Source organism: Pezoporus flaviventris, unplaced genomic scaffold (assembly GCF_033815535.1).
Source record: "Pezoporus flaviventris isolate CSIRO_AGI_PZ_B2104156 unplaced genomic scaffold, CSIRO_AGI_Pfla_v1 ptg000002l, whole genome shotgun sequence".
Classification (NCBI taxonomy): Eukaryota; Metazoa; Chordata; class Aves; order Psittaciformes; family Psittacidae; genus Pezoporus; species Pezoporus flaviventris.
The window spans coordinates 25349128-25374808 of record NW_026892550.1 but is presented as its reverse complement, the minus strand read 5'-3'; the positions used below and the strand labels follow the sequence as shown (position 1 = coordinate 25374808).

The 25681-nt window shown below is 41.0% G+C and overlaps 1 protein-coding gene, 3 long non-coding RNA genes and 1 other non-coding gene across 8 annotated transcripts in view; 3 read left to right on the top strand and 2 right to left on the bottom strand.

Moving 5' to 3' along the window:
* The first annotated feature begins 3256 nt into the window (after window positions 1-3256).
* LOC133275240 (uncharacterized) lies at window positions 3257-3867 on the top strand. Its single transcript, XR_009745448.1, has 2 exons — window positions 3257-3592; window positions 3768-3867. It is a non-coding gene; the product is annotated as an uncharacterized LOC133275240 (long non-coding RNA).
* A 5583-nt stretch (window positions 3868-9450) lies between these two features.
* LOC133279144 (uncharacterized) lies at window positions 9451-11760 on the bottom strand. Its single transcript, XR_009746789.1, has 3 exons — window positions 11304-11760; window positions 10393-10501; window positions 9451-9705 (listed from the first exon to the last, which is right to left on the bottom strand). It is a non-coding gene; the product is annotated as an uncharacterized LOC133279144 (long non-coding RNA).
* LOC133265005 (small nucleolar RNA SNORA26) lies at window positions 10102-10219 on the bottom strand. Its single transcript, XR_009741832.1, has one exon. It is a non-coding gene; the product is annotated as a small nucleolar RNA SNORA26 (small nucleolar RNA).
* Window positions 11761-11995: 235 nt separating the features above from the next.
* Window positions 11996-17862, top strand: LOC133278953 (uncharacterized). The gene is made up of 3 exons (XR_009746735.1): window positions 11996-12535; window positions 13370-13553; window positions 15874-17862. It is a non-coding gene; the product is annotated as an uncharacterized LOC133278953 (long non-coding RNA).
* A 1395-nt stretch (window positions 17863-19257) lies between these two features.
* The window catches only part of USP46 (ubiquitin specific peptidase 46), a 36830-nt gene continuing 30406 nt past the window's right edge, over window positions 19258-25681 (top strand). Inside the window, exon 1 of one of the 4 annotated variants that reach the window (XM_061472223.1) lies at window positions 19258-19849. In XM_061472223.1, the coding sequence (XP_061328207.1) occupies window positions 19814-19849 (36 nt within the window). In that variant the 5' untranslated portion in view covers window positions 19258-19813. Of the gene's footprint in view, window positions 19850-20881; window positions 20990-25681 lie in introns of those variants that run through there. The other 3 variants (XM_061472232.1, XM_061472214.1, XM_061472241.1) reach the window with 3 other exon arrangements.

Below are 25681 nucleotides of genomic sequence, written 5' to 3'. Positions count from 1 at the left end.
AAGTATATTTCAGACTCCTAAAATATCAACCTCCAGACACCGATAACCAATTCCTTGTACTGAATATCCCCCCTCTTGTTAAATAACAGGTCAGAAATGTGAGAGGTCTGTGACATGCTTCTAGCTTTGATATATAAATCATCAAACAAGGACTAGTTCAGTTTCAATGTAGACTAGACATACTGAGTTTTACAAAATTACAGAGTGGTTGAAGCTGGAAGCAAGCTCTGGACATTATCTAGTCCAAACCCCCTGCTAAAGCAAGTTCACCTAGAGCAGATTGCATAGCATCACATGCAGGTGGATGAAGTTAGCTCTCCTAAAATCCAGGGCTGTAATTCAACTTATTACCTTGCTTCCTCCATGCAGGATCCTAAACTCCACTACCTCATGGTCACTCCACCCAAGGCTGCCCCCAACGTTCACATCCCCAACCAAACTTTGTTAGTAGAGGGTCCAGCAGCACACCTCTCCTTACTGACTCCTTCATCAACTGTGTCAAAAAGTCAATGTAGGAACCTCCTGGACTGCGTGTGCCCAGCTGTGTTGTTTTTCTGGCAGATTATCAGGGTAGTTGAAGCCCTGCATAAAAACCAGGGCCTGTGATCATGAGGTTGCTTTCAGCTGCATCATTGACTTCCTGATCAGGTAGGTGGCCTGTAGTAACAGGCCCACAACAGTGCCACCTGTGCTAGTCTGCCCCTTAATTCTTACCCATAAGTTCTGGACTCATTCTTCATCCACCCCTAGGCAAATCTTGACATACTACAGTTGCTGTCTCACCTGAAGAGCAGCTCCACCAACTTGCCTTCCCGGCCTATCTTTGCTAAAAACTATGTATCCATCACAGCATTCCAGTCATGCAGGCTATGCCTGCAGCTCTCTAATTCTTCCTGTTTATTCCCCGTAACGTCCACATTTTGGTCCATGCTTCATTCTGTTCTTGCCAACACTATATCAGCTCTAGATAAGTTTTGATCACCAACTAATACCCATGTTGACTTTGAATTTGTAATCCAACGTGCATCAATACTTTGTTGGTGGACCAAAGCTTATGTTGTCACAAACAAGATTTAGCATCTCTTTAGCAGGGACTTTGATTATTTTTCCCCCCTCAGTTAATGTTTTTAGGGGACTGAATGAATGGACTTCCCACCACAGGTGGCATTCAGTTAATGGTGTTTATTGAGCTATTTCAAACAAAAACAACCAAACCCAGCTCTCAAGACTCCTAAATGAGAGGTGAAACACAACTCACTGCATCTTCACTCTGTGCTTTCATTCTTCAGAAACATTCACACAACCATATCTACATTTTTCTTCAGTCCATGCTAAAAAACTTAAATCAAATTTGGGGTAGCTTTCCAGCTTCAAATTAAAATTGGAATTACACCCCTGCATGTGATGGCTATAAACTGTTTTTCAGACATCTCATGGTGCTTCCTCAAGCTATCATTCTCTATGTAGGTTTGTTTAATTATTTTAACTCTGTTATATCTAGTTTTTAATTACAACTAATGACATGTTGTTTAAATAGGATTTTCTTTTACCCCAGTGATGCTACAACAATAACACTAAAGCATGCACACAGCAATCTGAGTCTGTCCTTGTATTCTAGATCAAGTCTTTCACACCATTCCCTGTACAAACTCATCTTTTCCTAAAACCCTTTAGCTCAGTGATTGTTTTCATTTACAGGTTGGCTCTGCAGTGTTCTAGACTATGGATATGAACAGCAAACAGTGACTCTACCTCCAGAGCTGTATTTTGAGACAAAAACCAAGTATTACACAGGACCAGCTCAGATTCTTAGAAGAAAGGCATCATAACAAAAACATAATCAAATCAAGCTCCTGCCGACTAAAATAGTTAGTATTTGCAAGACTACTTATATTGTGTGATGTATCTGATGATACATGGGGCATGAACTAAAACATCTTAAAAGAACTGTGTCTGTGTGTTTTCTGTTTCCTTGATTGCCTCTTGGCTTCATGACATAAGTAAAGAATGATATTATCAAGAGTTTCAGTGTGGCCAATGCAAATTACCCTTCTGAACCAAACACACCCTGCCACCTGAAGAGATTAAGGAATACCAATGATTTTGATTTTAGTAACCAGCAGTGGGATTTGCAAACCATGCACCGCCGGCCAAAGTTTGCTCTATTGACATCAACAGTAAAACTCTAATTCCAAAAAGACTGGAAAGAATCCAGTTCTGAAACACCCTACCCTCAAAGCCTTTATTTTAAATTACTTCAAAACATGCAATTTATAGGCTCTACCATGAGAAATTCTGCCAGAGTAGAATGAATGGCAGCTGGGAGTATAAGCAAACAGATGATCCATATGATATTCTTACTTGGAGCTTTGAAATCTGACAACTGAAAATAATTTACTTGGCAGCAAAAACAAATCTTCTCCACCCCCTTTTCAGTACATGAAATATTCATCTCTAATTTACTTTTCCACAAGAAAATGGCAACAACATTTTGCACTACTAAGTTTTGTGCAAGACCTTCTTAAGCAGTCTGACTTGTGCTCAAATCTCAGTGCAATAAAGACATATATAAACTATGTAAAAGTCCAACAGAATAAAACTAAAGGCATTTACATTGCAGTCTATAACTACTTCAAAGATTCCAATTAGAAATTACAAGGGTCCTTTTCTCTCTGTGCTCACACAAAATATTGGGAGGATATTAAAAACCTTCTTAAGGTAAACTCGGTATGAATGAAAACAGAAAATGGTGAAATGGGAATAATTCACAGTTAAACTGAGAAGCCACAATGAAAGGACAGATCACTTACACAGAGGATTAAAGATCATTGTTCTTAAAGCAAAAACCAAAGGGAATTGAGAAAATGCATGAGTTAAGCCAAAAACTTGTCATATCCTGCGGAACAAGATCAAAGACGAGCTCAGGTTAACAGCATATGGATTAGTGAGAAATGGTACAAATAACCAAACTTTATATATCCCCAAACCTTCTGACTGGGCACCTGGTAGCACAGCACAGAGCAGGAATGGTGAGGTGAGCTACAGGGGTAAGAAAGAGGCAAGACTGAGGACAGCACCTCAAATCAATTTAGACAGTAGGCTATCAGTAGCAACCACAGAAAGATAACTGAGCTTTGCAGAGAGGAGGGGGGGTCCTGATTCTGCTCAAGTGATCAAGCACAGTTTCACTGAATCTCCACTTTGTAAAAATGCAACAATTTAATAAGAATTAAGCAGCCCTGTAACTCATAGTGTGGTGAAGCAGTTTGAGATAAGAGGTTGCTCTCCATATTCTGTTAGTTGAAGACAGGGTTTTTGTTTAGCATTTCTGAGAAACAGCAATAACAAAACTCAAACACTATAATAAACCTATTGAGTTTTATAAACTGGTTGTTTGGAGGAAGCTCCACCAGATGTGAAAATCATGGCTACTGCAGAGGAAGACTGTAGACTGAGGAGACCAGAAAGAACTTGGCAGCCTGAGGAACATGGTGTAGAGTTTAATAGGACCAAGCTACAGGAGTACCTTGAGATCTTCCTTCGTCTTTGACTCATGGTAATTGACACACTGTAAGGTCTTACATCAAATCAGGTGAGAACAGATGAAATAATGGGAGTAAAAAAAGATCCAGCAATAAAACTTTAGTTTGGAAGAAAAAACAGAGATACAGCACCTCAATAGCAGTAAAAAAGGTCACCCTGTTACTTATTTGTACAATTTTTCTACTTACTTTTTTGTTTGTTTGTTGGGTTTTTGTCTTCTATAGCACACATCAGAGGACAAAGGGGCCATAACCTATCTGCAAATTGAAACAGCAGCAGCAAGGTCTAAAACACAGATTTTGAAAAAGCCCAGAGGTATCTGGATGTCACACCTTAACAGCAACTCTAAAACATTTGTGCCATACTGGACCTGAAATCAGCGTCTTGAGTCTGGGTATGTGAGGGAGTCCACATTATTTCTGAACACAGATTTCATCCTTCTGTATATTTTCTTGGCTTTATTCCGTTCTGGTTACTTTATCAGTCAAGTGTGATGTATGTATTTTATGTTTACACTTTGGAGGGAAAAAAAAAAGACGCGATGAACCTAATAGGATCCATTACTAAAATCCTGAGAACATTAGTTATCAGTCTTTCCAAGCAGCTTGCAGTTTGGTGGGTTTTTTTTCCTACAGAGTTGCAATTGATTTTCTTTCACTTTCCAAACTACATGAGATAATATTCTATTTTGAAGGCACTGATCATGATACAGCCAAACAGAAGCTGGGACTTCATCCTCCTACATCATCTGCATTAAGACTCAATGGCAAGAGCACTGTAAAATCCAAGCCAAATGTCCTTATATAATTTACTTTCATGCAGTCCTTTCACTTGTCAGGAGACAGTCTGAAAAACACTCTGAATCATAGGCCCCACATACCACCTCTGCTTTAGTGTGCAATATACCACTGAGAAGGAAATAAAATGACCTCACCTGCTACATTAAACAAACCAGAGATACACATAACCTATCATCTCCAAACCCAGCCAGTGCTAAAAGCAGGAAATTCCAGCACTTTTTTACCCCCTGGTTTTGTGCACACTGCTCTTGCTAGGGGTATGCCTATTTCCAATTACTCCTGCTCATGATTTTAATAAGGTATATTTAATTGAAATACATTTTTTAGACTGTGTTGTGAATTAAATTAACTTTGTGTCTTACAGTAAGCACAACACAATCTGAACATGCCAAGTCATTGTTGTCAGTCTCTGTACCTTTTTCGATCTGAAAGACTGAGTGTTTTCAGTCTTCAAGCATTCAGCATCTATGCACTGAGTCAAAGCTGTAGAAATTAAATATCGAAGCATAGGAGGAAAACTCTCATCTTTACATCAAAGTTCACTGAACAGAAAAGGTCCTCTCTTGCAGCAATGAACGTCAGTGAAGGTCACACAGCTTTCACCTTTATTTAGGTAAGAAAAAGTATTGATGTGTGGAAAAATCCAGTGTGAGTTGCATCAGAAACTAAATGTAGAAAGCTTTAAGAAAACATGTTACATATAGATCTGATAGCTGATGACCATAAGAAGAGGGGTTTTCCATCTCATAAGCTGTACTTTTGTAAGAAATGTCTGCCTGCATTGATCTAAACCAGAATACATGGGATGCACAATCATTGTTTCTCTGTGTGCATTCAGCCTATATTCTCACCCTACTGCTATTTTGCTCCTTGCATAAAATGAGAAATCTTGGATATGACTGTAACATTATGTGAAAGCAGGAGGAAACATAAGGAAGATACAGGCAACTAACCATCAACTTGAATAGTTAGGACAAGTAGCTGTTATTACTTGAGTATTGCCTCTGAGCTTTCCACTGAAGATCAGTATGTATGATATATTAATGTAAGGACACAGAGAGTCATAAACCTGACTCTAACATTAATACCTGCGTCCAAACTTTAGATTCTTAAAAAGAAAGCAGTACAAACCCTGCAGATCACAAACCTATGTACTAAGTAAAAGTCATCACACAAATTCCGATATTGCCAAGCGCGTAAGAACTGAAATTCTTGAGGAGTACCAGGCTTTTAAGATGGTCCCCCAACAACTGCTCTCAATTCAAAAAAAAACGGGAGAATAAGAATTCTTGTGCCTTGCCAGACCCTTGCGTGTAGCCCTGTGTACAGAAAACAATAGTCCAGGGCTCAGCACACGTTACTCCTCAAGCACATTTCATTCTACAGCTTTTCTACCTGCATTTGATCATTGAGTCTTAACAGTTGTAACGAATTACTAAAAGGAAGTAGGAAATACCATGTTTTTCAACTGCGTGCTAGAACACAGAATGCATACACAGGTATGAAAATATTCCACCTTCTGTGACAATCTTCAGTCTTGCTGAACAAATTTAACCTTCTTGCAGATTCAGTTAATGAAAAGCCAAAGCAGCATTCCTACATTTGCAATCAATAGCCAAGATAAACACAAATGTAGAGATTAAAAGCCATATTATAGCTTTCCTCCATCTTTATTTTCCCCCAAACTCTCATATGATCCCTACTGAGCAAACCATACATACAAAAATTTATAAAATGACAGTTTTGCTTATATTATTTAGCCTCTAACAAGGCTAGTTAATACAAATCTATAATGGTGTAAGCCAATTAGTTAGCCCTTGACTGTTCTCCAGCAAACTTGGCTTTTTTTCTTCTACTAGTCTTCACTTTTCCAATGAGTAATAAAAGGAAAACTTTCAATCTTATAACTTCATTTAGAGGACAGGATTCATACAAACCAGCTCTCCCTTAGCAAACTGCACAGCCCCAAGTATACAGTCCACAAGGTGGTGGTCAGGATGAATGAGGTCATATACAACAATAAAGATTTATCAGAACAGATTTAGACTTACTTCATATTCCTAGGCTAATACTAATCCCTTTGTTTTGCTTCACTACTTTAACATGATATACCATAAATATAATTAGGTGAATGATCCCTGAACCAACATATTTATATTCCAAAAAGCCTAAAGATGTAATAGAAACAAGTCAAAGTTACTTGAAAAGAGATTTCTTAGTATAACTACTCACAAGAAGTCACACAACAGAGTGCTCTCAAGTGACATATTATGCCAACCAGTTTCTTCAAAATCAGTTTTTAGCATGGAATAATGGCCCCAACTGAGTGATAATACTCAAATGTAAAAGTCATGAGCCTTATAAACCCATGAAACTATTGGATACTTCATTAGTTTAAAATACAAACTCTAAATTTGATTTTGTATTAAACCAGTTCTACTGGAAAAAAATAAAAATAAATCTTCACATTTTTTAATTATTGCCTTAAGATTGCCTAAGAATGAGGTAGGCAAAACTTTAAGCATTCACCATGAATGAAGTCTCAAGTATACTATTTTCATTCTTGCTCTCTCCAGATGCACTAAAACCAGCAAACTGAATCCATTTATGCTGTGTAAAATCAGGATAACAATCATGTTTAAGAGTCAATTATATCTCTCCATCAGTCTTTCTGACCAGATATTTCAGAAAGACAGAACAGCAAAGAGTGGACATGCAACATTATCACTTAGTGGCATGTGGGTACTTCATTAATAGCTACAGCAAATGAGGACTTTAACACTGCATTAACTTGTATAACAGACTGCCAGTATACTTACAAGCGTGTAAGCCATTAACATGAAAAAGCTTATCTTCTGCAACAGAAAGACTGACAGGAAACAAAATTTCAGCTGTCAGTAGTTGAAAGCAGCACATCCTAAAACATTTCTACATTGAACTTCTTTGAAATTTAAGGCAACTTTCTCCCTTTAGGAAAGCTAAAAAAGGAGAATAATGAAACTACTTTAAAATACCAGTTAAAAATGGTGCAGTATGGCTAAACAGATAGAATGTTGCTTAAAAGACAAGTTTTAATCACTCTGATGGGCAAATCAAAACACACAAAATAATAGCACTTTTAAACCAGGAATGTGAAACTGTACCTTTCAGTAACTACAAGTCATGTCAAAACAAGAAGTAGAACTGAAAAACCCAGTTTAAATCTGTATGATACTGAAGCAGCAGCAGCAATGTTTAAGGAACAATACAAGAATTAACAGAATCTCTTCAAACGGATCACAAGCAGGCAGTCTGCAAAAGAATTTGCAAGCCCAAGAAATGAACAAGTATGAAAGGAGTCTTTGAGCATCTGACGGCTGCATTACAAAAGTCAAATGAATGATTTGTCTGTGATAGAGATTATTTTCCCAAAGTTTTTAAAAACCAGGGATGAATGAACAAGGGCCTGTCTGGAACATTTTAGAACAAATTTGTGAATAAAGACCAAGTCATTAGAATTTAATGGTACTTTTTATCACCAATCTCACAGCATGAGGTTGAATAGCAATGCCTCAAAAAAACCCAAACAAGTCTCAGGTGTCAGCACCTAAGCACAGAACATGAGTCAAAGGGCATGATAGATACCATGAAAGAGAAGGGACTCCTACTATACACTGAGACCATTAATTCAGAAAGGAAAGGAAGAAATAGTTTTAAGTGAAAAGATTTCAAAGTTCTGGTTTTAGCATATACTGATGTGAAAAAAAAGAAACCCAACAGAATACTCAAAACTAACCATGGCTGCAGACTCCAAAAGATCTTTGATTCTGACAAGATCCTCATGGACAGAGCCGCAGATGGATTTTAACACTATTTATTGCCTGGCTAATGAGTCTGGAAAGGAAAACTCCAACTGTAATTCCAAGATAGCTTCCACTCCCTTCAGAAAGCTCTGGAAGTGTAGACAGCTCACTGAAAATATTATCCTAAGCTACCAAATGTAAACAAGCTTACTAGTTAATGAGAACAGGACAGAACATTTAGAAGCCTATCTATGTCGAATACTATCAATTAGTACAGAACATGAAAGAAGCAAGATTTAAAAAACCTGGACAGGGCAGCATGAATCAGATATGAAACCACTCTCACATAAGGCAAGACTGAATAGACTAAAGCTTATTCCTTGAGTGTGACTGCAGAGGACAAATGTCTATAAAATGACTGACAAGGCTTGCAGGAAAATGATTCATTCTGTCTCATAACAGGAACCAGACAGTTGTCAGACAGGTTTAATATAAAGTACTTTTGTATACCCTTCAAATTCAGTTTCATCTTTTATTAAAACACAAGTCCAGAGGACAAGACTTACGTAAGCCTAGTGGGCTACAAATACAAGACCACAAAAGACACCACTTTATATTTAAGCAGAGACAACAACCAGAAGACTTCCTAGCCAGACTGGGGTTGAATCTAACAGAGCATATTTAAGAATTTGGCCCTAAAACCACTCGCTTCCCTGTGTAGGCAGTGGGGAGTGCCGGCAAGCTACTATCTTATGTCCTTGTTTCTGCTTTCTAAGGCTAGTAATAGGATGCACATAAATCACTTCAATTTCTACCACTGGGGAAAAGGTTTTTAGCATTTGCTTAAACATAAGCAACTGAAAAACACATACAAGCTTTCTTTCACAGATATTGATCTTTCTCTCAGAAGATCTATGCAGTCATTTTTTACATGGAATATTGCAAAATTTTCTTTTGTTTATTTGAAAGAGGTGATGGGATGCTTGCTAAGGATAACTGTTCTTCTAAAGTTTGAGACAATCTTTTCACTAAGTTGGAGAATATGTAAATGCAGCCTAATGAAATAACTTAGAAGTTGCCCAGTTATCTCAGCGTTTTTACATTCTGAAATACTTCAGAAAACCATGACCAGACATTCAGAATAGAAGATGAATATTAAGGAGTGCATTTTCAATGGATTTGTAAATTAAAGGTTAAACTTATCAAGTTTGCATGTAAGAAAATGTTTCTGCATGAAAACACAAAGTATTTAGATACAGGAAGTACCCAAAAAGAAATCTTCAGAACACACAAGCTTCTGGTAGCATTCTCATATATTTTATTTCAATTAATCCACACAGACGTTAAGTTACATGAGTTTTTGGTAAGAAACCTATTTCAACAAATGGTGAGGTTCCTGTTTAAACATGACCGTTGAAGGGACATAGTTTTAGCAACTGCTTGTCTCAATTCCACGTTCAAGACAATACATTGCAGGTGACAACTGGAGCCGTGTAGTATGAGTTCAGAAACTGGCCACTCATTGAAACCATAAGATGTCTAATATAAGTTCAAGTCCCTTGCACATGCTGGTTTCCTCCCTGTAAAAGACACTTTATTTGCAGTCAGCATCCTGCATACACAAGAGGTAACTGGCCTAAGGTTGAGCTTTTGGTGGTTTTTTTTGTTTGTTTTGTTTTCAGGTAAGGAAAAAATTTAACTTCAGATAGAGAAGGCAAACCATCCACTAGCATCTGATAATCCCTTTTACACTACCTACCTGGAGATCAACCAATTTTCAAGGACCTGTTTTCACTGAAGACATTTATCACATATGTCCATAAAGCACCAGACTTGAGAAACCTGAAAAAGTAAGCAAGATTTACATGAAACTGGTACAAAGGCTTGGATAGCATAATAATCAGATGACAGATCAAAGTCTACCTATAAGCTATTAATGAAGCTGATTTACCAGCTTCCTGAAGGGAGTATCATGACTGTGTTCCTCTCAGCATGATCCAGAGAAAAGTTTCAACCTTATCTCTGGGTTTGAGAGAGAACTTTTATACCCCTCTGTGTTGGCCACTTAAGACACTGGCAGACTTAAGAGGGCAAAGCATAAAAGGGGAGTAGATTAGAGCATGATCTTTTAAAATTAATATTAACTAAGATGATCTGAACTTGCAGTTTACTCAAAAGATGTATTAAAAATTGCTTGAGATTTGTGAACTGTCAGAAAGCAATTTTTAAAAGTATTTGCAATTGTCATTAGACAGGAGCACACTTACTTTCTAGCAGAAGGTATATATTCCTAAGAAGTCCTGAGCATTGCTTCCAGTTTGGGTTTGATCATCCACATTTAGAACATTTCAAACATGAAATTGCTAAGTGTGGCCTCTAAACAAACAAACAAAAAAAAAAAGACAAACTTTAAAATCATAATATACTTTATATTGTCCTATTACAGACCTTTTTAAAGCCCCTATTATACAGAGTTGCTATTATGTTGAATTAACTGCTCTCAAGGTCATACTCTACAAAGCTCATTTTCAAATCTCAGCCTAGTGCAAAAAGTAGCCAATGGTTCAATCTACTGAAGATTGTTTTAATAAGTCTTTTAACATCTTTAAAAATATACTACTAATCATAAACAATGGGATTTTTTTTAGCCTAAATTGCTTTTAGTGCTGACACCATCCTTAAGCAAGCTGTAGATTTTCTAGATTTAGCAGACTGATCTTTACCAGGCAATTTATTACCGCATTTTTCCTACTTACATATACCTTGCAGCAAATGATACACTCAACCAAATGATACTCTCAACCAAAAGGTATACCAAGTTACTGCTGCACACGTACTAGAAGTCTGGGCCAAAAGGCTACGCAGTGACTTTTCCTTGTTTTAAAAGTTATCAAATCCATTTGAACTTAAGTGCCTACAGCATTTGGAACCCGGAACACTGCAGGTTACGACTACTTTTCCTGATGCAGCTTATAAGAAAAAAAAAAATATAAGAAAGTAAAAGGTACAAGTATAGATAAATACTTCATCTCACAGTAATGCAGACCAGCACTCTCGGGCAAGCTTGTCTACAAGTGGTAGGAAGTCTCAGATTCACAGCCCTCTGTCTCTGACATCCCAAACCTCACCTAATCAGCCCTAGACTCAGAGATGTGGTCAACTCGATGTGCCCCCTTACCTACGGACGGTCAAAGTCACGACTCCAGCTCCCCAGCGGTCCCCGCTGGCAAGGCCTACTACCCCGTGCCAGCTGCTCACGCCGGGCGCGGCCGCGCAGCGGACAAAGCCTTCGGGGCCATCTGACGGCCTTGCCGGTGCCATGGGACGCTTCCCGCTGCCTTCGTCTCTCCACACTGCGGGGGGTACAGAGAGATAAGTCAGCCCTGAGAGCGAGGGGCCTCGGGGAAGGGAGGGAGCGGGACCGCTTGTGCCTCACGACAGGATGCAGGGCGGAGGGGAAGGCTCCGCCCTGGGTTTTTGTGAGGGAAAGGTGCTCTATCCCCCTGTGTTGACTCCGCGAAGCACCGCCAGGCTCCGAGAGGGCAAGATGTGAAGGGAAGAGCCCGGCAAGGACCACCCCTGCCCCCGCCTGTCAGGAACCCGGCACTCCGGCAGCCGCCTTACCGCAGCGATGGGAGACAACGGAAAGGGTAGAGACGAGCTTCCCGGGCCTTAAATAGGGTCCCGCCGTTCCCGCGAGACCTGCTGGGGAGGGCGCCGCTGCCTATTGGTGGAGCTGGAGCACGTGGTGTTTCGCGAGTAGGGAGGGTGTGGTGTGTGGAGCTGCGCGTGGACCTTATGGCAGTTGGCCCGGGTACCGGTGCTCCGAGCAGCCCCTGGGGTGAGGGGGTGCTGTGCTGTGTAAGGAGACGGTTCGTACCCCTGGATCGCTGCTGTCGGAGGTGGGGAGGCGGCTTCGTGCTGCAGTGAGGAGCTAGCCGGTGGCGCAGTCGCTCCCTTTGCGGCGGTCAGTCAGGGGCGGACCCGCGGCCTGGGTCAGGACAAGGCGCTAATCTTCGCTGGGACATAATTGTCGCTCTCTGCCCAGGCCAGACTCCAGGGACCAGGAGGTCTTTAACACAGAGAAACAAAACCGTCTTCGGTGTGAAGCAGCAGCTGTGTAGCGGTTTTGAGGAGTTAAATACTTCTGATCTCTGTTTAAACTCCTAATTGAGCCCTGCTTTAGGAGGTTTAGGATCTGTGTGCAAGGATACTGAAGTAAGCCTCAGTGCTAATACCCTTGATGATGATACAGCACATGCAGCTTGCTCTAGAACACGCCTGCCATTCACAGGTGGAACCAGGCCTGTTGTCCTGCAAGTTATTGCACAATATGGGTACAAAACAGCTAGTGTGCTACCTCAGCTGAGATATGTTGCCTGTCTGGAGATAATACTATGAGGTTTTAGGGTGAGTACAGGCAGATTAACATAGACTGGGAATTAGCAATTTGTAGCACAGAGACTTTGAATGTTGCCCAGCAAAGCTGGTAGGAGCCACAAGATCTACATTCCTGTGCAGTTCGGAATTCAATAAAAGTCCCTGCTTCACAGAGAGGCGGATGCTGGTAATTCATAGCTTCTTGCCTCCGTGAGAATCGGTATTGGCTCACACTGAGTTGCTACCAACAAAGTAACACCTTTAAGTTGTGTAACAGGTTGGCCCACTGCCTCTGCGGTTTTCTGAACCCTGTGTTTACCTTACCCTCAGCAGATATAAACTGATCTGGTTCAGCCTGCAACAGTTACATAGCTAGAAACAAGTGATAGGTCTAGAGACTGTTTCTTAAGTGCTTCTAGTTAGGTCTAATTCTCGATTCTTAAAACATTGTTGCAATTGTAACCCCTGTTCCAGTAAGTTTATTGTGACTATATCAAGGTTCAAAAGCTGTGCTGAGGCTCTAGGTAAGTCACTCAATGGATACGAACTTCACATTATTTCCAGTGGGGTTCTCTGCAATGATAATTTTCTACATTTAGACACATAAGTCAGATCAGTCCTGTCTTGTAATGTAGCCAAAAAGACTAATTGGAGTCCAACCTTTACATTTTTACTATGTGTTCTGGGGGGAAGTATGTCATGTTCAGTTTCTTCTTTTTCCAGTGCAGAATGTAAACAGGCACCTCTGTTAGCACAGCAAGCCAGTGATCAGTATCCATCCTAGATGAGAATTTTAATCATTCAGATAAAATCCTACTCCTTTTTCTTCCCCTGCACAAGCTTTCTTCTGTCTTCCCCATACAGGCTTTGCCTTGTTTGCCTTCTCTCTGGCTCCCTGAAGCTTACTTTCTTGTCTGATAGTGGCAAAACTTCAAGAAGGGGAATGCAGAGGCCACCTGACCTGTCTGTCCCTTTCCAAACCTACCCTGTAGAATAAATCACTGTCCTAGCAAGGGTCAGATGTGAATTTGATCCTCTGTACACGCAGGTAGGGTTCTTCTGTTCCCTGGGCAAGTGCTGAGTTGTGCATTGAGTTACTACCTACAAGGCTGCAGGCAGATCTGCTGTTTCTGTGTTTTGGAGGGAAAGGGCTGCCTCTAATTTTAACCTGTACAAACTTCTCTGAGTTGGCTCTGAGTCTGCCCCCAACTCTGTGTATCTTGGGGACTTGTGGGAAAACCCACATTTACTGTGGGGTCCAAGCACAGCTTAGTTTTGAGATGGATCCAGGATGTTAACCAGGAGAGATGCAGGTCTGGTTGTGAGCAGAATTTACAGGAACTTCAGTTATCATGGGAACTTGAATAGTGAACATGAGAACATGGAAAGGGAGAGGCAGCATGGGAAGTTTTTACAAGAGTTACACTTAAGAATCAGATACTTGAGGTGGTACCTCTGTTCCACACTGGTCCCCTCATGATGAAGAAGCCTTTGCTTCTTTTCAGTGTGCAAAGTTAGCAGGTTCTACACATGCCCAGGAAAAACTCAGTCACCTGGTCAACCATGCCAGTAGATGATGTTGGGTCTGTTTACGTTAGGGCATTCCTGGTTTAGACAGTCATGGAGAAGAATTTGGAGAAGCATTTTGAGATCAGCTATATGGCAGCTGGGTGCCTTAGTTATTTTGTGAATTTAGTGTTGAGCTTTTTAAGGAGTCTGTGGTGACCTGAACATAGTTGTTCAAATCTTGAAGAATGGTGCTCTGATCAACCAAGTCTGTCTTTGTGGGATGCATGAATTGAATCTCAAAGTCTCTTGTAGCTGACATTTGTTTAAAAGCATCATGTTGGGTTCACCACGATGTACAACTGTCATTACAGTTTCACTTAAATTTCACTGTCTTTCTCCACACCTGATATGAAGGAAAACCAAGCAAGTAAAATGTTGATGTGACCGTCAGCCTCTGCAGTTGGACGCTATCTGTCTGCTTTAAATAATTGGCAGGTTTGGGACCTTACAATGTGGCAGCCTTTTTTACAATATAGCAGCCTTTTTTGTTGTTGTTGTTGTTTGTTTGTTTGTTTTAAACTTGATTAGAACTTTGAGATGGCAATGTGATAATGTAATAAAAATGTAATTGGATTAATTTACACTACAATTTGCATAAAATGAAAAGGCTATCTTAAATTCATGCTGAAAATAGACTAAATGCCACTTACAGCCTGTCTGCTGTCAAAATACTCTTTCTATTTTGTCATCAGAGTGTATGGTAGTTAAAATTAGAGCCTGTGGAATAGAACAAAAATAATAAATAAAACCTTTAAGGAAGAAGAGGAGGGTAAGCCAGAATTGTTATTTCCTTTCCAGAGGCAGAAATACTAGTACATTTCTGTTAGAAATTTAAGTTTTCTGTTATTTGTGCTCAGTGAGTCTCTTCTTACTCAATAAATTACTTACATGGTGAAAAAAATTGGTTACCTCTTTCTAGCCAATGTGTATGATTAGAACTTAAATAGTATCTTTCCAACTGAAAGCACATTTTATATAAGAAAAATGTTAGTAAAGTTTTCTAGTGAACTCCCCTTGCTGAATAAAATACCTGAGAAAGAGGCCACTCTTCAAGCTTGTACCTTACATAAATTTGGGAATATTTTTGGTTGAGTAGTGAGTGTCAGGGAAGGTAATGCTGTGTAAACTGCTGAAGCAATACACAGGAGTTCTCTTATTGCCACTGTTCAAAACTTCAAATACTTCTTTTTTTTGAAACACAATGAAGCAGGAAGAAAAAGCCAGGAATGAGATATTAAGAGATAATCACATACCATTATGGAGCACCAAACTGACTTTACAAGCCTCAACTGCCTTTACATAGAATAGACTGTTTCATGTTTATCACTGTATAACTATATTACTATGTATTAGCCCTTTCTACCTATTCATTCTTTAAAAAAAAAAAAAACCTGACATAAACGTGTTTGCATCTGTTTTATTCTGCAGCCCTTCAGCTTTCAAATCTGATGTCTGCTCCCCCCCCCAAAAAAGACAAAGTTAGATGCTGTAAATGTGTTTTGTTTTCTTCTGTAAAACAGCAGTTTCTGAGAATTTGCTGTTGTTAGGGTTCTAAAGATAAAACTTTACTGTATTTTAAATCAAGTGAAGTAATTTCATAGAATAGTTACAGTAATTTGTAAAAATGCTGGGTAGGGGTTGCTTTGAAGCTGACAGTCTTAAAGAATAGTGATTCCAAAGCTGGGTTTTGGTCTTTTAGACTAAGGGGCCCCATATTTGTGGGGAGGCTCCCCACATTTTTTATGGATTGCCATGAATTTTTCAGGGACTGCAACTTGTTCTTCCCATTATAATTTCAGGTGTAAATAGAATGGCTTCCATGGACCTGCTGTCAGCAATGCATTACAGCCTCAGCCTGTGGACTGCAAGTTGGCATCTGACATTCTGCTAAAGCTCCCAATCTGTTCTGCATTGGGGGCCAAGCGTCATGGAAAATCCTTAGTCCTCATGCTTGTGTCTGCATATTGGCCATTCTTTTAGAGACATACTGGTATTTTTGTAAAGCATAATTTAATGTGACTACAAGAAACAAAAAAAAAGTGTGTAAGATTCTAAACATCCATTGCTGGCACTGAAAGCATTTTGGATATTGAAATTCTTTTTCAATTCTTATTATATATTCTCCCACCTTCTGGAAAACCTGAGTATTGTTTTAACTGCCTTTTCCATTAAAATGTCCCTTTAATTGCCTGGAAATGTATCCTAAAGTTGATTCTGTTCCAAACACTTGTTCAGCAAAACTGATGATTACCTATTTCTGGACCAGAGTTTATTACAAGAGAAACATAAATGAGACCTCTGTGGAATTTTCCAAGATTTTTGGAGAGGAAGTGCAATATCCTCTTTGTGGCACAACATGGAGAGATATTTGAGTCCCAGTTTTGCTACTAACTTTCCTGTGTAACTTTGGACAAGTTGCTAAATTTCTGCTGCCTGTTTTCTTGCTTTGTAAAAGAAGCTAATATTAACTTGCCACCCACAATCTGACAAGTCTGAGAGAATGTTTGCAAAGTACTCTGAGAAGGTCAGGTGGAAAATGTTATGGAAGTCCAAGCCTCTGCTAGCCAAAGAGGATATTTACAATAGCTTCCTATTTTATGTAGTGAAATAAGAATGTTATAGTGTATAACCAGATGAAACCAAGACTGATCTAAAGTTAAATGCAGGAGGCATTTTTTGACCTTTCAACAGAAATTATATAAGCACTGTTAGGTTATAAATAGTCTTTTGTTTTCCTTCTCTTTGTCTAACACTCAAACACAGGGTTAGTTGTTTGTTATGAAGAGATAGGGCAATGTTTTAGAGTGGAAACAATTGTTCACTGTTCTTACTCATACAGTCCCTATACTGTTTGTAACTAGCATTTGCTGCTCTTCTTAGCACTTTTTATCTTCAAAATTCTACAGAAACAAACTTTCTAGGCCTGAAAATGACAACATGGAGAGAAAACCAAAACACTCACCAGCCCATTCCAAGTGTCTTTCTTCTTTCCTGGTTTGATACAAACCTGAAGAGCAAAAAAGCTAGTGCTTAACTGTGGTTCAACTGGCACATAAACACTTATGCATTGTTTCTTATTTTTATTATGATTCCTCAGCAATAAGTCATGAAATGTGTCCACTCTTAAATGAAAGTATTTTTATTAGCGCTAAGGATAATGATACTGAATTCTTCACAGAATTATGTATGTGTGCATATTTCCAAGTATGCTTATATTCAACATTTGTCATTTCCTTGAACAGACAATAAATGGTTAACTAATAGCAATTTATGTTTTTAAAAAAGGAAGTTTAACAAACAGAACCTCCCCTGAAGCTTTATCCTGAAGTGAAGTAATTGGTATCAGTAAGAAAGCAAAGGTATGAAAGTACCACTTACCTGTTCCTTAATTTTTCATTTAACTGCTTTGTGTGATTTCTCTGAAGTTCATATGAATGATGTGCTTGACATTAAAATATATGTGAGGTAAATGGCTTTATTAGTTACCACACTTTGTTTCATTTGTTTTTTTAATCACCTTTCAAGCCCTTTCATTTGCTTCATAACTTTTCACTGACAGCAAGTATGATTCTCTACAGTGAATTGGAATAAATGAGCTGCAGCAAAGAGTACACCATTAGGCTGCCGGAATAAAAGGAATCTGAGTTTAAAACCCAGCTGTAGTGCAGTACGCTGCAGGCTGCTTAGAAATGTACCAGAGACCAATCGGCCTTGATTGCTTCAGAACTGATGCTGGGGGTGGCCAGTTCAGAAATGACACCTCAGCTTAACTCCCATTTCCCTCAGCTACATACATAGAGAAAACCTATGATGTTATGTATCATCCAGTCCTCAGAATTTAAGCAAATTAAACACTTAGGATCGAATTCACACATAATGCAGGACCATGAACTTAATAGAATTATGCCAAAGATATTTTTTTTCTCAGTATTACATCTGATGCCCCTTTTACATAGTGATTTATGCATTTAGGTAGCAGTTTAGCAGCCCTGACGCCTTCAATTCATAATGTCCAAAAAATTTTTCTGCATCCTGTATTTCAAATATTTGCAATGATTTAATATAACTAATCCAACTTACTGAGGAAAGAAATTCTGTTTCTGTGACAACTCCATGTTGAGTTTCATTGCTGAAACTGTCAATAGAAGGATGACAACTAATGTCAAATTTGATGTTTTTATGAAGTGGGCACTTCTCTGCAATGAGCTGGAATGAGGCCACTTACCTAACAGCATTCTTAGGGTAGGAATTTTCTTTAGATGCTACTGCCTATGTCAGATTTCTATTAGTAATCATAGACCTTCTCTTGAAATTAATTAATTAATTAAATAAATAAATAAATAAAATAAATACTGGCTTCAGAATGTTTGCTGTAAATAAAGACTGTGGGGCCAGGCTGTATAGGCTGAAACTATTGTATTCTAGCATCATGAAGCAAAAAGTGTAGCCAAGCACTGCCATGCTCCCAGGTGCTGTGAGGAGCAGGGGTGCCTGTAGAAATGTTAGCAGTTCTCTCTTCCTCTGAATGGTTTCCTTAGCATTGCAGAGGAACAAAAAATGGGCCTTCTGCTTCTGCTGAGAGCAGCAACATCTGCTAAGGAAATGGGAAATTCAAAGATGAATCATTGCCTTAGCTGAACTTCATTCTTTCTTCCCTCAGCGATTTGCTGTGTGGCCTCAAGTTAGCTATTAAACAACCTTGTGCCTATTATCACGTCTGTAGATTTAATACACTCCTACTGCTTTGCCCTGGAGAAAGGCATGGGCCTTGACTTATTTGTTCTTGAAGAGGAACTGAGATTATCACATTAACGGTGTTGTATGAACGCACTTTGGCGCTAAGGTGTGTGGTGTGGACATGGTCCCAAGCCAGTATTTGTGAAGACAAGTGCTGTCTGCATGAATGGCAATACAAAACACCTTCTGTGGGCGTAAGTGCCATTCCAACCTACTGCTCCGGGTCTGCAGTGCCTGGGTTCCTATGTACCCCAGATTAGACTGAGAGATCGCGTCCTAAATTACAGTGCTGCTGGCATTGCCACACATCCGTGTGGCCCTGGTTGGGCTCTGCCTTCCCGTCCCTCACCTGCCCCTGCCCGTTTGACTTCACGTGCACCGAACCCGAGTTTCGCAGCCCTGTGGCTGTTCCCGACCCAGTGACTGAAGCACCCCGCTCCCCGGAGCGCCCGTCCCCCGCTCCGCGCCCCTTCCTCCCCGCAGCGCATTGGCTGCGGCGGCAGCGCCCCGCCGGGGTGCTCGGTGCCGGGCACTGCCGCTGACCTTCCCTGGCCGGCGCTGTCAGAGCGGATCAGCGGGCGCGGCGCTGCAATGGAGCGGCGAGCGGCAGCCGCCGGGAGAGGAGGAGGAGGAGGAGGAGGAAGGGAGAGATTAGTGCGGTACCGGCTGGCGCAGAGGCGCGGCTGAGCTCTCCAGCGGGAGCCCGGGGCCCTGCGGACCGTGCGAGAGCCAGAGGCGGAAGGAGCGGAGATGCGGCTGCTCCCGCCGCTGTGCTGAATCTCCCCGTCACTCGCCCGGAGGAGGGAGGAAGGGAAGCTTCGTCCTCCTCGCGCTCTGCGGGTGCAAAGGGTGCCTGTGCTGTCCCCTCCTCTTGCTTTTATCCCAGCCCCGGAGCAGAAGGCGCCGCCGCCCCCTCTGCCTTCCTGCGCTTTTCCCACCATGAGCGGGGCTGTTTTCACCTTATAAAGATGGCGGTGCGGGATCGCTGCAACCTTTAGACTAATGACCGTCAGAAACATCGCCTCCATCTGTAATATGGTGAGTGCTGGCGGGCCGGGGGGGGGAGAGGGGGGGGGGGGGGGCGCACGCAGCCCCTCCGGCGGCAGGCCCGACCGGGGCCGAGCGGGGGTGGGCTCCCCCCAGGGGCGCCAGGCAAAGGAAGCGACCGCATCCCTGCCCCCGGCGGCGGGGGAGCCGTGCAGGCTGCTCAGGGACGTGCCTGGGATCGAGTTGGCCATGTCCCGAGGAGTTTTCTCGGGGCAGCTCGGGAATGGGCCGGGGAGGGACGGGAGATGCTGAGCCGGTGCGGGGCCCTCCGGAGCAGGGCTGGCCCCAGCCGATGCTCGTTGCGGACGGAGACACAGCCCGCCGTTCCTCTTCCTGCCCTTCCTCCTACCCTAGTAATGCTGCGAAAGAACCCCAGAACTGGGCTTTGAATTCGCATTACATCAGTGACCCCATTTAACAATCTCAGGCAGGCACGCTGTGGTCTCATGGAGCCAGGAGCTTCCCAGGTTACACAGAAACCGAGGATGTTTAGATGTCTGATTACACGCTTTAGGATTCTGATGCTAGGTACCTGTTCTAGGGAGTCTTGGCTTTAGATCTAACAGGATTTAGCTCACACTGCATGCCACTCAGAGAGGACTACTGTTTGTTAAGCACTTTTGAATCACTTAACTTTATCTAAATCAGACTGGGCAACAAGGAAGAAATAAATAAACTTTATTATTTTGTTTGTTATCTTCAGATTTTGCCACTTTCCTTCCCAGGAACACTTGAAAGGACACTTTCTGCATTGTTCTTGGGTGTAATTTTAACCCTAGCAAACTGGGAGCATCTGATTGGGTTTAGATTTTGGAAACCTATTGGTGGGGAAAGGGAAAACTCAAACTTTGTCTGTCAAAGGTTTATTAATACAGTGAGGCAGTAATAAACTTGCCAAAGAAATAGGTGTGTGTTAAGCACCCCAATGCAACCAGAAGAGAAACCTATTTCTGCACATTTTGTTGTTTTAGTCTGTATTTTTGCCCCTTATTTCCAGGTTCTTCAAGAGCAGCTACACGCAGTTGCCAGCTTCCCTCCATGTGGCGCCCCAGCATGCCTTGTGCTTGTGATGCCACACGCACCATTCATGGGCTATGGAGAATGGAGCTTACTTCTAGGCTAAGGCAGCAGGCACAGCCCCAGAGGCCTGGCTCCTGCAGGGTCAGCAGCAGTGATCTGCAGGATGGAGTGCAGACTGCTGCCTGCTCCCCTTCCACATGTCCATGATTCCACTTGTCCATCCTTCCACTTAAGCAGGCTTGCACTTTTTTCCCAACCAGATGGCTGGGGCATCCCATAAATAGTTTTGACTTAAGTCTCAGTCCTCCCTTTGAAGTGCCTGCTCTGAAATGCAGAGATGGAGGGTTGGATTTGGCGTTAAGACAACTTACTATGAAATCTAGACTTGGGATAAAATAATCTGCGTGCTCACCTTTCTTCACCAACAATAAGGAGTTTTCTAAACTTTTCGCTATTCTTAATAATTCCCAGCCCTGCGGACCAGTGGGCCAGGGATACTGCACATAAAGGTTTAAGGAACAGTACAGGACTGAATAGAAGACCTGGGCGAGCTCACCTTCCTTCTGAGGCAGGCTCCAGATTTTATTGCTGATGAATGGTAGGTGTACTGCACAAGAGACCACCACATGAAGGGAAGCTGGAGCCTCTTAGGTGGCTGTAAGACTTCAGTATTGGCATAAAGTACTAGGAACTCCATGATTTTTCTCATGCACTTCAGACAGGTGTACTTGTATTCAGTGTACTTCTCCCAAAGACTGAACAGATTCACAGCAAAACTGATGAGGTTGTTCTAATGGTGTGCTGCTCAGCTATTCTTGCTAGTATATCCTGCAACAGTACCACCTGAGACTGAAGGGAAGAATTAGAGCCTCAGGCAGAAAAGGCATACAAGAGCTCATAATTCAAAGCAGGTCTAGCTCATGGTACCAGTACTGCAACAGAAGGTGAAGTTGGTTTAACAGTAATGATGTTTTAAAGCTACATATTCCTTGGGGTATGTGTACTTAGCTTTTAGAGATGTTGTGTTGTACTGGTCACTTTTAGACTTTTCTGGATAATCCACAGGGACTTGGGAGTTATAGGGGAAAAAAAAGGAAAGTCAGAAAGCTACAGGAATTTGGGGCTGTAAGGGAAACATAAGTTCTTGGAAGTATTGGCAACACTGCCTCATCGCTCCTCCACAAATGAGTCTGCTTAGATAAGGTGGTGGACTTGGACTCACTTGTCTGGAGGAGGAGCTATGACAACCATATATAAGAACGGGACCATATATAAGAATGGGACTTTGGAAGGTTAGAGGTATATAAGAAAATCTGTTACCTGTATAGAACCTGAATATTTGCAGCACTGGTTTGATTTTGGGCATGTATAAATCTACCAAAGACATTAATTCCTAGACCTTGTTCCTGCACTACTTTCAATCTGTGGACTAAGAAATGGGCATAATTCTTAGGTAATATAGTATATTTTGATAAATAATGCTGCATGATGGTATGTTTCTAAGTTTTTTAAGCTGGTAGAACATAGCAATATTGTTCCTTATATTTTTTTCCATTCCAGTTCCACTTGGGAGTGTCCAAAGCTGTTTTTTGTGTTCAGTTTATTTGCTTGTTTAGTGGTTTGGGTTTTTTTTTTTTACTTTTGCAAAAAGAAAATGTTGCTTGCTTGATTTTCTTGGAGGGAGGAGGGAGAGATAGAGGGAGGAATTGGTCCTGAAGTACTTGTCCTGCTCTGAATGCAGCAGAGATTATGTTTTCAGTGGTAGTCCTTTCTTGACGAAGTTTTTGTTTGTCCAAGTACTTGTTTGTCCAAGTACTTTCATGTCCTGAAGGGGAAGAATAGATGAAATTTAGCTGAATGAGTTTAGCTTAAGGAAGCCTGGGTAGTCATCGTTTTAGGATGTGTGTTTGCTATTTAATTGACTGCTTGAGATCTAGCATCTCGGGTTGTAATTTTGGCTTCATGAAGATGGTAGAGGTTCAGTCTTCTCCAAGATCAAAACAACTGAAGCAAGGAAGCCAGCAACAGTATTTAACTTGCTTGCAAAAGAGATCTAGTACTATGTATTCACTGTGTAAGCTCTTACATGCTCAGGCAGACACAGTGGGAGCTAATCAGTAAAAAAGAATGTTAGGTGCAAACTTTCCACTTGGGACATTTATTTATAGTTAACATTCAAATGCACAACTTTCTAGAATTAAAGAAAATTCCTCTCTTGCCTTTTGCCAGATCCCCCCTCCCCCCAGTTATAATAGCAACAGGACTAGTTATTATGCCCTGATTTGTTTAATGAGACCAGAGAGCTGAAACTTGTTCTGCTGGGGTGGAGGCGATGAAGGCAACTGTGACCAAAGGAATCTGGTTGGGCACAGTGGCCAACCCCTCTGAAAAGGGAGGTCTAGTCCCCAGGGTTCCTCTTACTTGCCTTTCAGATACTCTGAGAGTTTATCCAGTCTGTCTGCACATCACGTTCACCACAGAAGGAGGCACAAAATAGGCAGTCATCAGCTTTTATGTAGGACAGGTATGATAGATGTGAAGAAGCGTAAGATACACAGAAGAAACCCTGTTTGAGGGAATACCAACACCCAGTGCCATGTAGCCCTCGGGTAGACACAAACTATTTTGGCCCCTACGATGCTATAATCTTTTTTGGTATTGTTTCTGTGAGATAACCTGATGGGTCAAGTGCAAAATTCTGGTTCAAAGGTAGATAGGCATGCTGGCACTTTAAGATTGCTACTTACTGAAATACTTTGCAGCACATTTCTCTGTTGATAAGCTTTTGGTACAGCCTGAAGTTCTGAGTTAAATTCATGCTGCAGCTGTGGTCTAGGGATATTACTGTTATGTACAGTGAAGGACATCTAACCATTTCAGAATGTATTGACATATGTATTTACAGAGATGGCTAACAAGCTCTGCAGGCCGTATTTCTCTTAAATACCTTTTAATGTTCTGCTGAGAACAAGTATTAACCCCCCTTTTCATAATTTTGTAATAGTATTTCAAATAATCTGATCAGCACTTCAGAGTGTTCCGGCAATTTAATAAATGGAACATTCCGAACGCATTCAGGTCGCTTCTGATAAAAAGCATCATCTGAGATACCTCACAGTTGCCAACACATCCGAAGTAGTTATCATGCAGTAGTTGCATAGAAGATACGCAAAACAGGACAATTGATGAATACAGTGTGTGGTTTACAGTGTGTTTCTTTTAAATGCTTATTGTCTTTGGCTTCAAGTTGCTGAATTAATAGTGGGTTTGCTAAATACCTTAATAAAGGAACTTCTTAATCATAGCTCAGAAAGGCTGAGTCTGAATTGTGGAGGAGATGGGATTAAAAGAAAACTCTGGAACCTGATTAACTGTGTGGTGGGCAAGTGCCAGACAGGAGCTGAGATTCTGATAGGCTTGAAGAACCACAGTCTGTGGCATTAAATCATGGCCAGTCAGAGAAGCAGGCATCAAAGTCTCTTCTCCTGATCTTCCTTTAGCCTCAAAACACTGTCCATGGCTGGCTGTTTGGTAGATACACTCATATACATTTATGTATGTTATATACTCTAAACACCATAGTGTATCAGTATTTCTGCTTTCATATCCTCCGTCCTGGCTCCATTATAAGCATATTCTTGGGTATGCTCAGCCTTTGCAGAGAACGTTGGTGTATTGTTGGTTACAAGCTAGATATTACTGGATATTGTGTTTTGCGGTTATTTGATTTGATTTCACAATGAATGACTTAATAAGAGTTGCATTCAAACTGTCCTAGGACAATAAAGTCTCCAACTGTACACTGACACTCCAGTTGATAAACCTGTGTTATTTCTGACGTATCTCTGTCAAAAGCGAAGATTTCCAGGGGTAGTAACTACATCATCTCTCTAGACAGCCTATCCCAATTCTTCAATGTCCTCATGACTAGAATGTTTCCAATGTCTTACCCGAATATACATCACTGTAATTTGAGCTTAGTACTTCCTGTCCTGTCCACCTTTGAGATCGAGAACAGTCTGGTTCTCTTCTGCAGCAAACTATGTACTTGAAAATATTGTCATGCCTTGTCTCAGTCTGTTCTGTCTTACGCAGCACAACCTGGTTCAACTTTTTTTACAGGTCATTTTTCTCTGGAGTTGCGATTTTCATTTTGACTGCCTTCTTTTGGATTCTCTTCATCTTTCTTGAAACCTAGCACCCAAACCTGCTTGTAAGGTCCTGTCTGAAGTCTTACCAGTGAGAAGTTAAACAGGAAAGTTTAAGAACTTTGTAGACTCCAGTCTGTAGGAATTTTATTATGTTGTCAACATTTGTTGTTGTTTTTCTTTGAAATAGCACTGCATAGCTGATGCTTATTCATCTTATACTGCACTATAGTTTCTAAACTCTTTCCTCTCTTCTCCTATCATTAATACTTTAGTCAGCTGTTTCCCATTCTGTGCATGTACAGATGACTCTTCTCTTGATGTGCAGAATCTTGCACTTGTCTCTACTTTTTAGAGCACTTCTCTAAAAGAAAAAAACTGTAAAAAAATTGGCTGTCAAAAATAATTCTAAATTCTAAGCCTGTCCTGCAACATAACTGCAGCCCTCATAGCTCTGTTATGTTGAGATTTAATGAAGATGTTCTTTCTTCTGCCTCCAGGTTATCAAAGAGTACTCCGGCTGGTGCAGCTGTGATGAAGTCTAGAAGTTGCCTTGCCTTTAAAATGCAGCACGTATGCAGTCTGGGTGGCCCACACAAAAAATGTTACTGAAGAAATTATAGTCTGTAAGCAAACCTCAGTCCCTATTTCACCT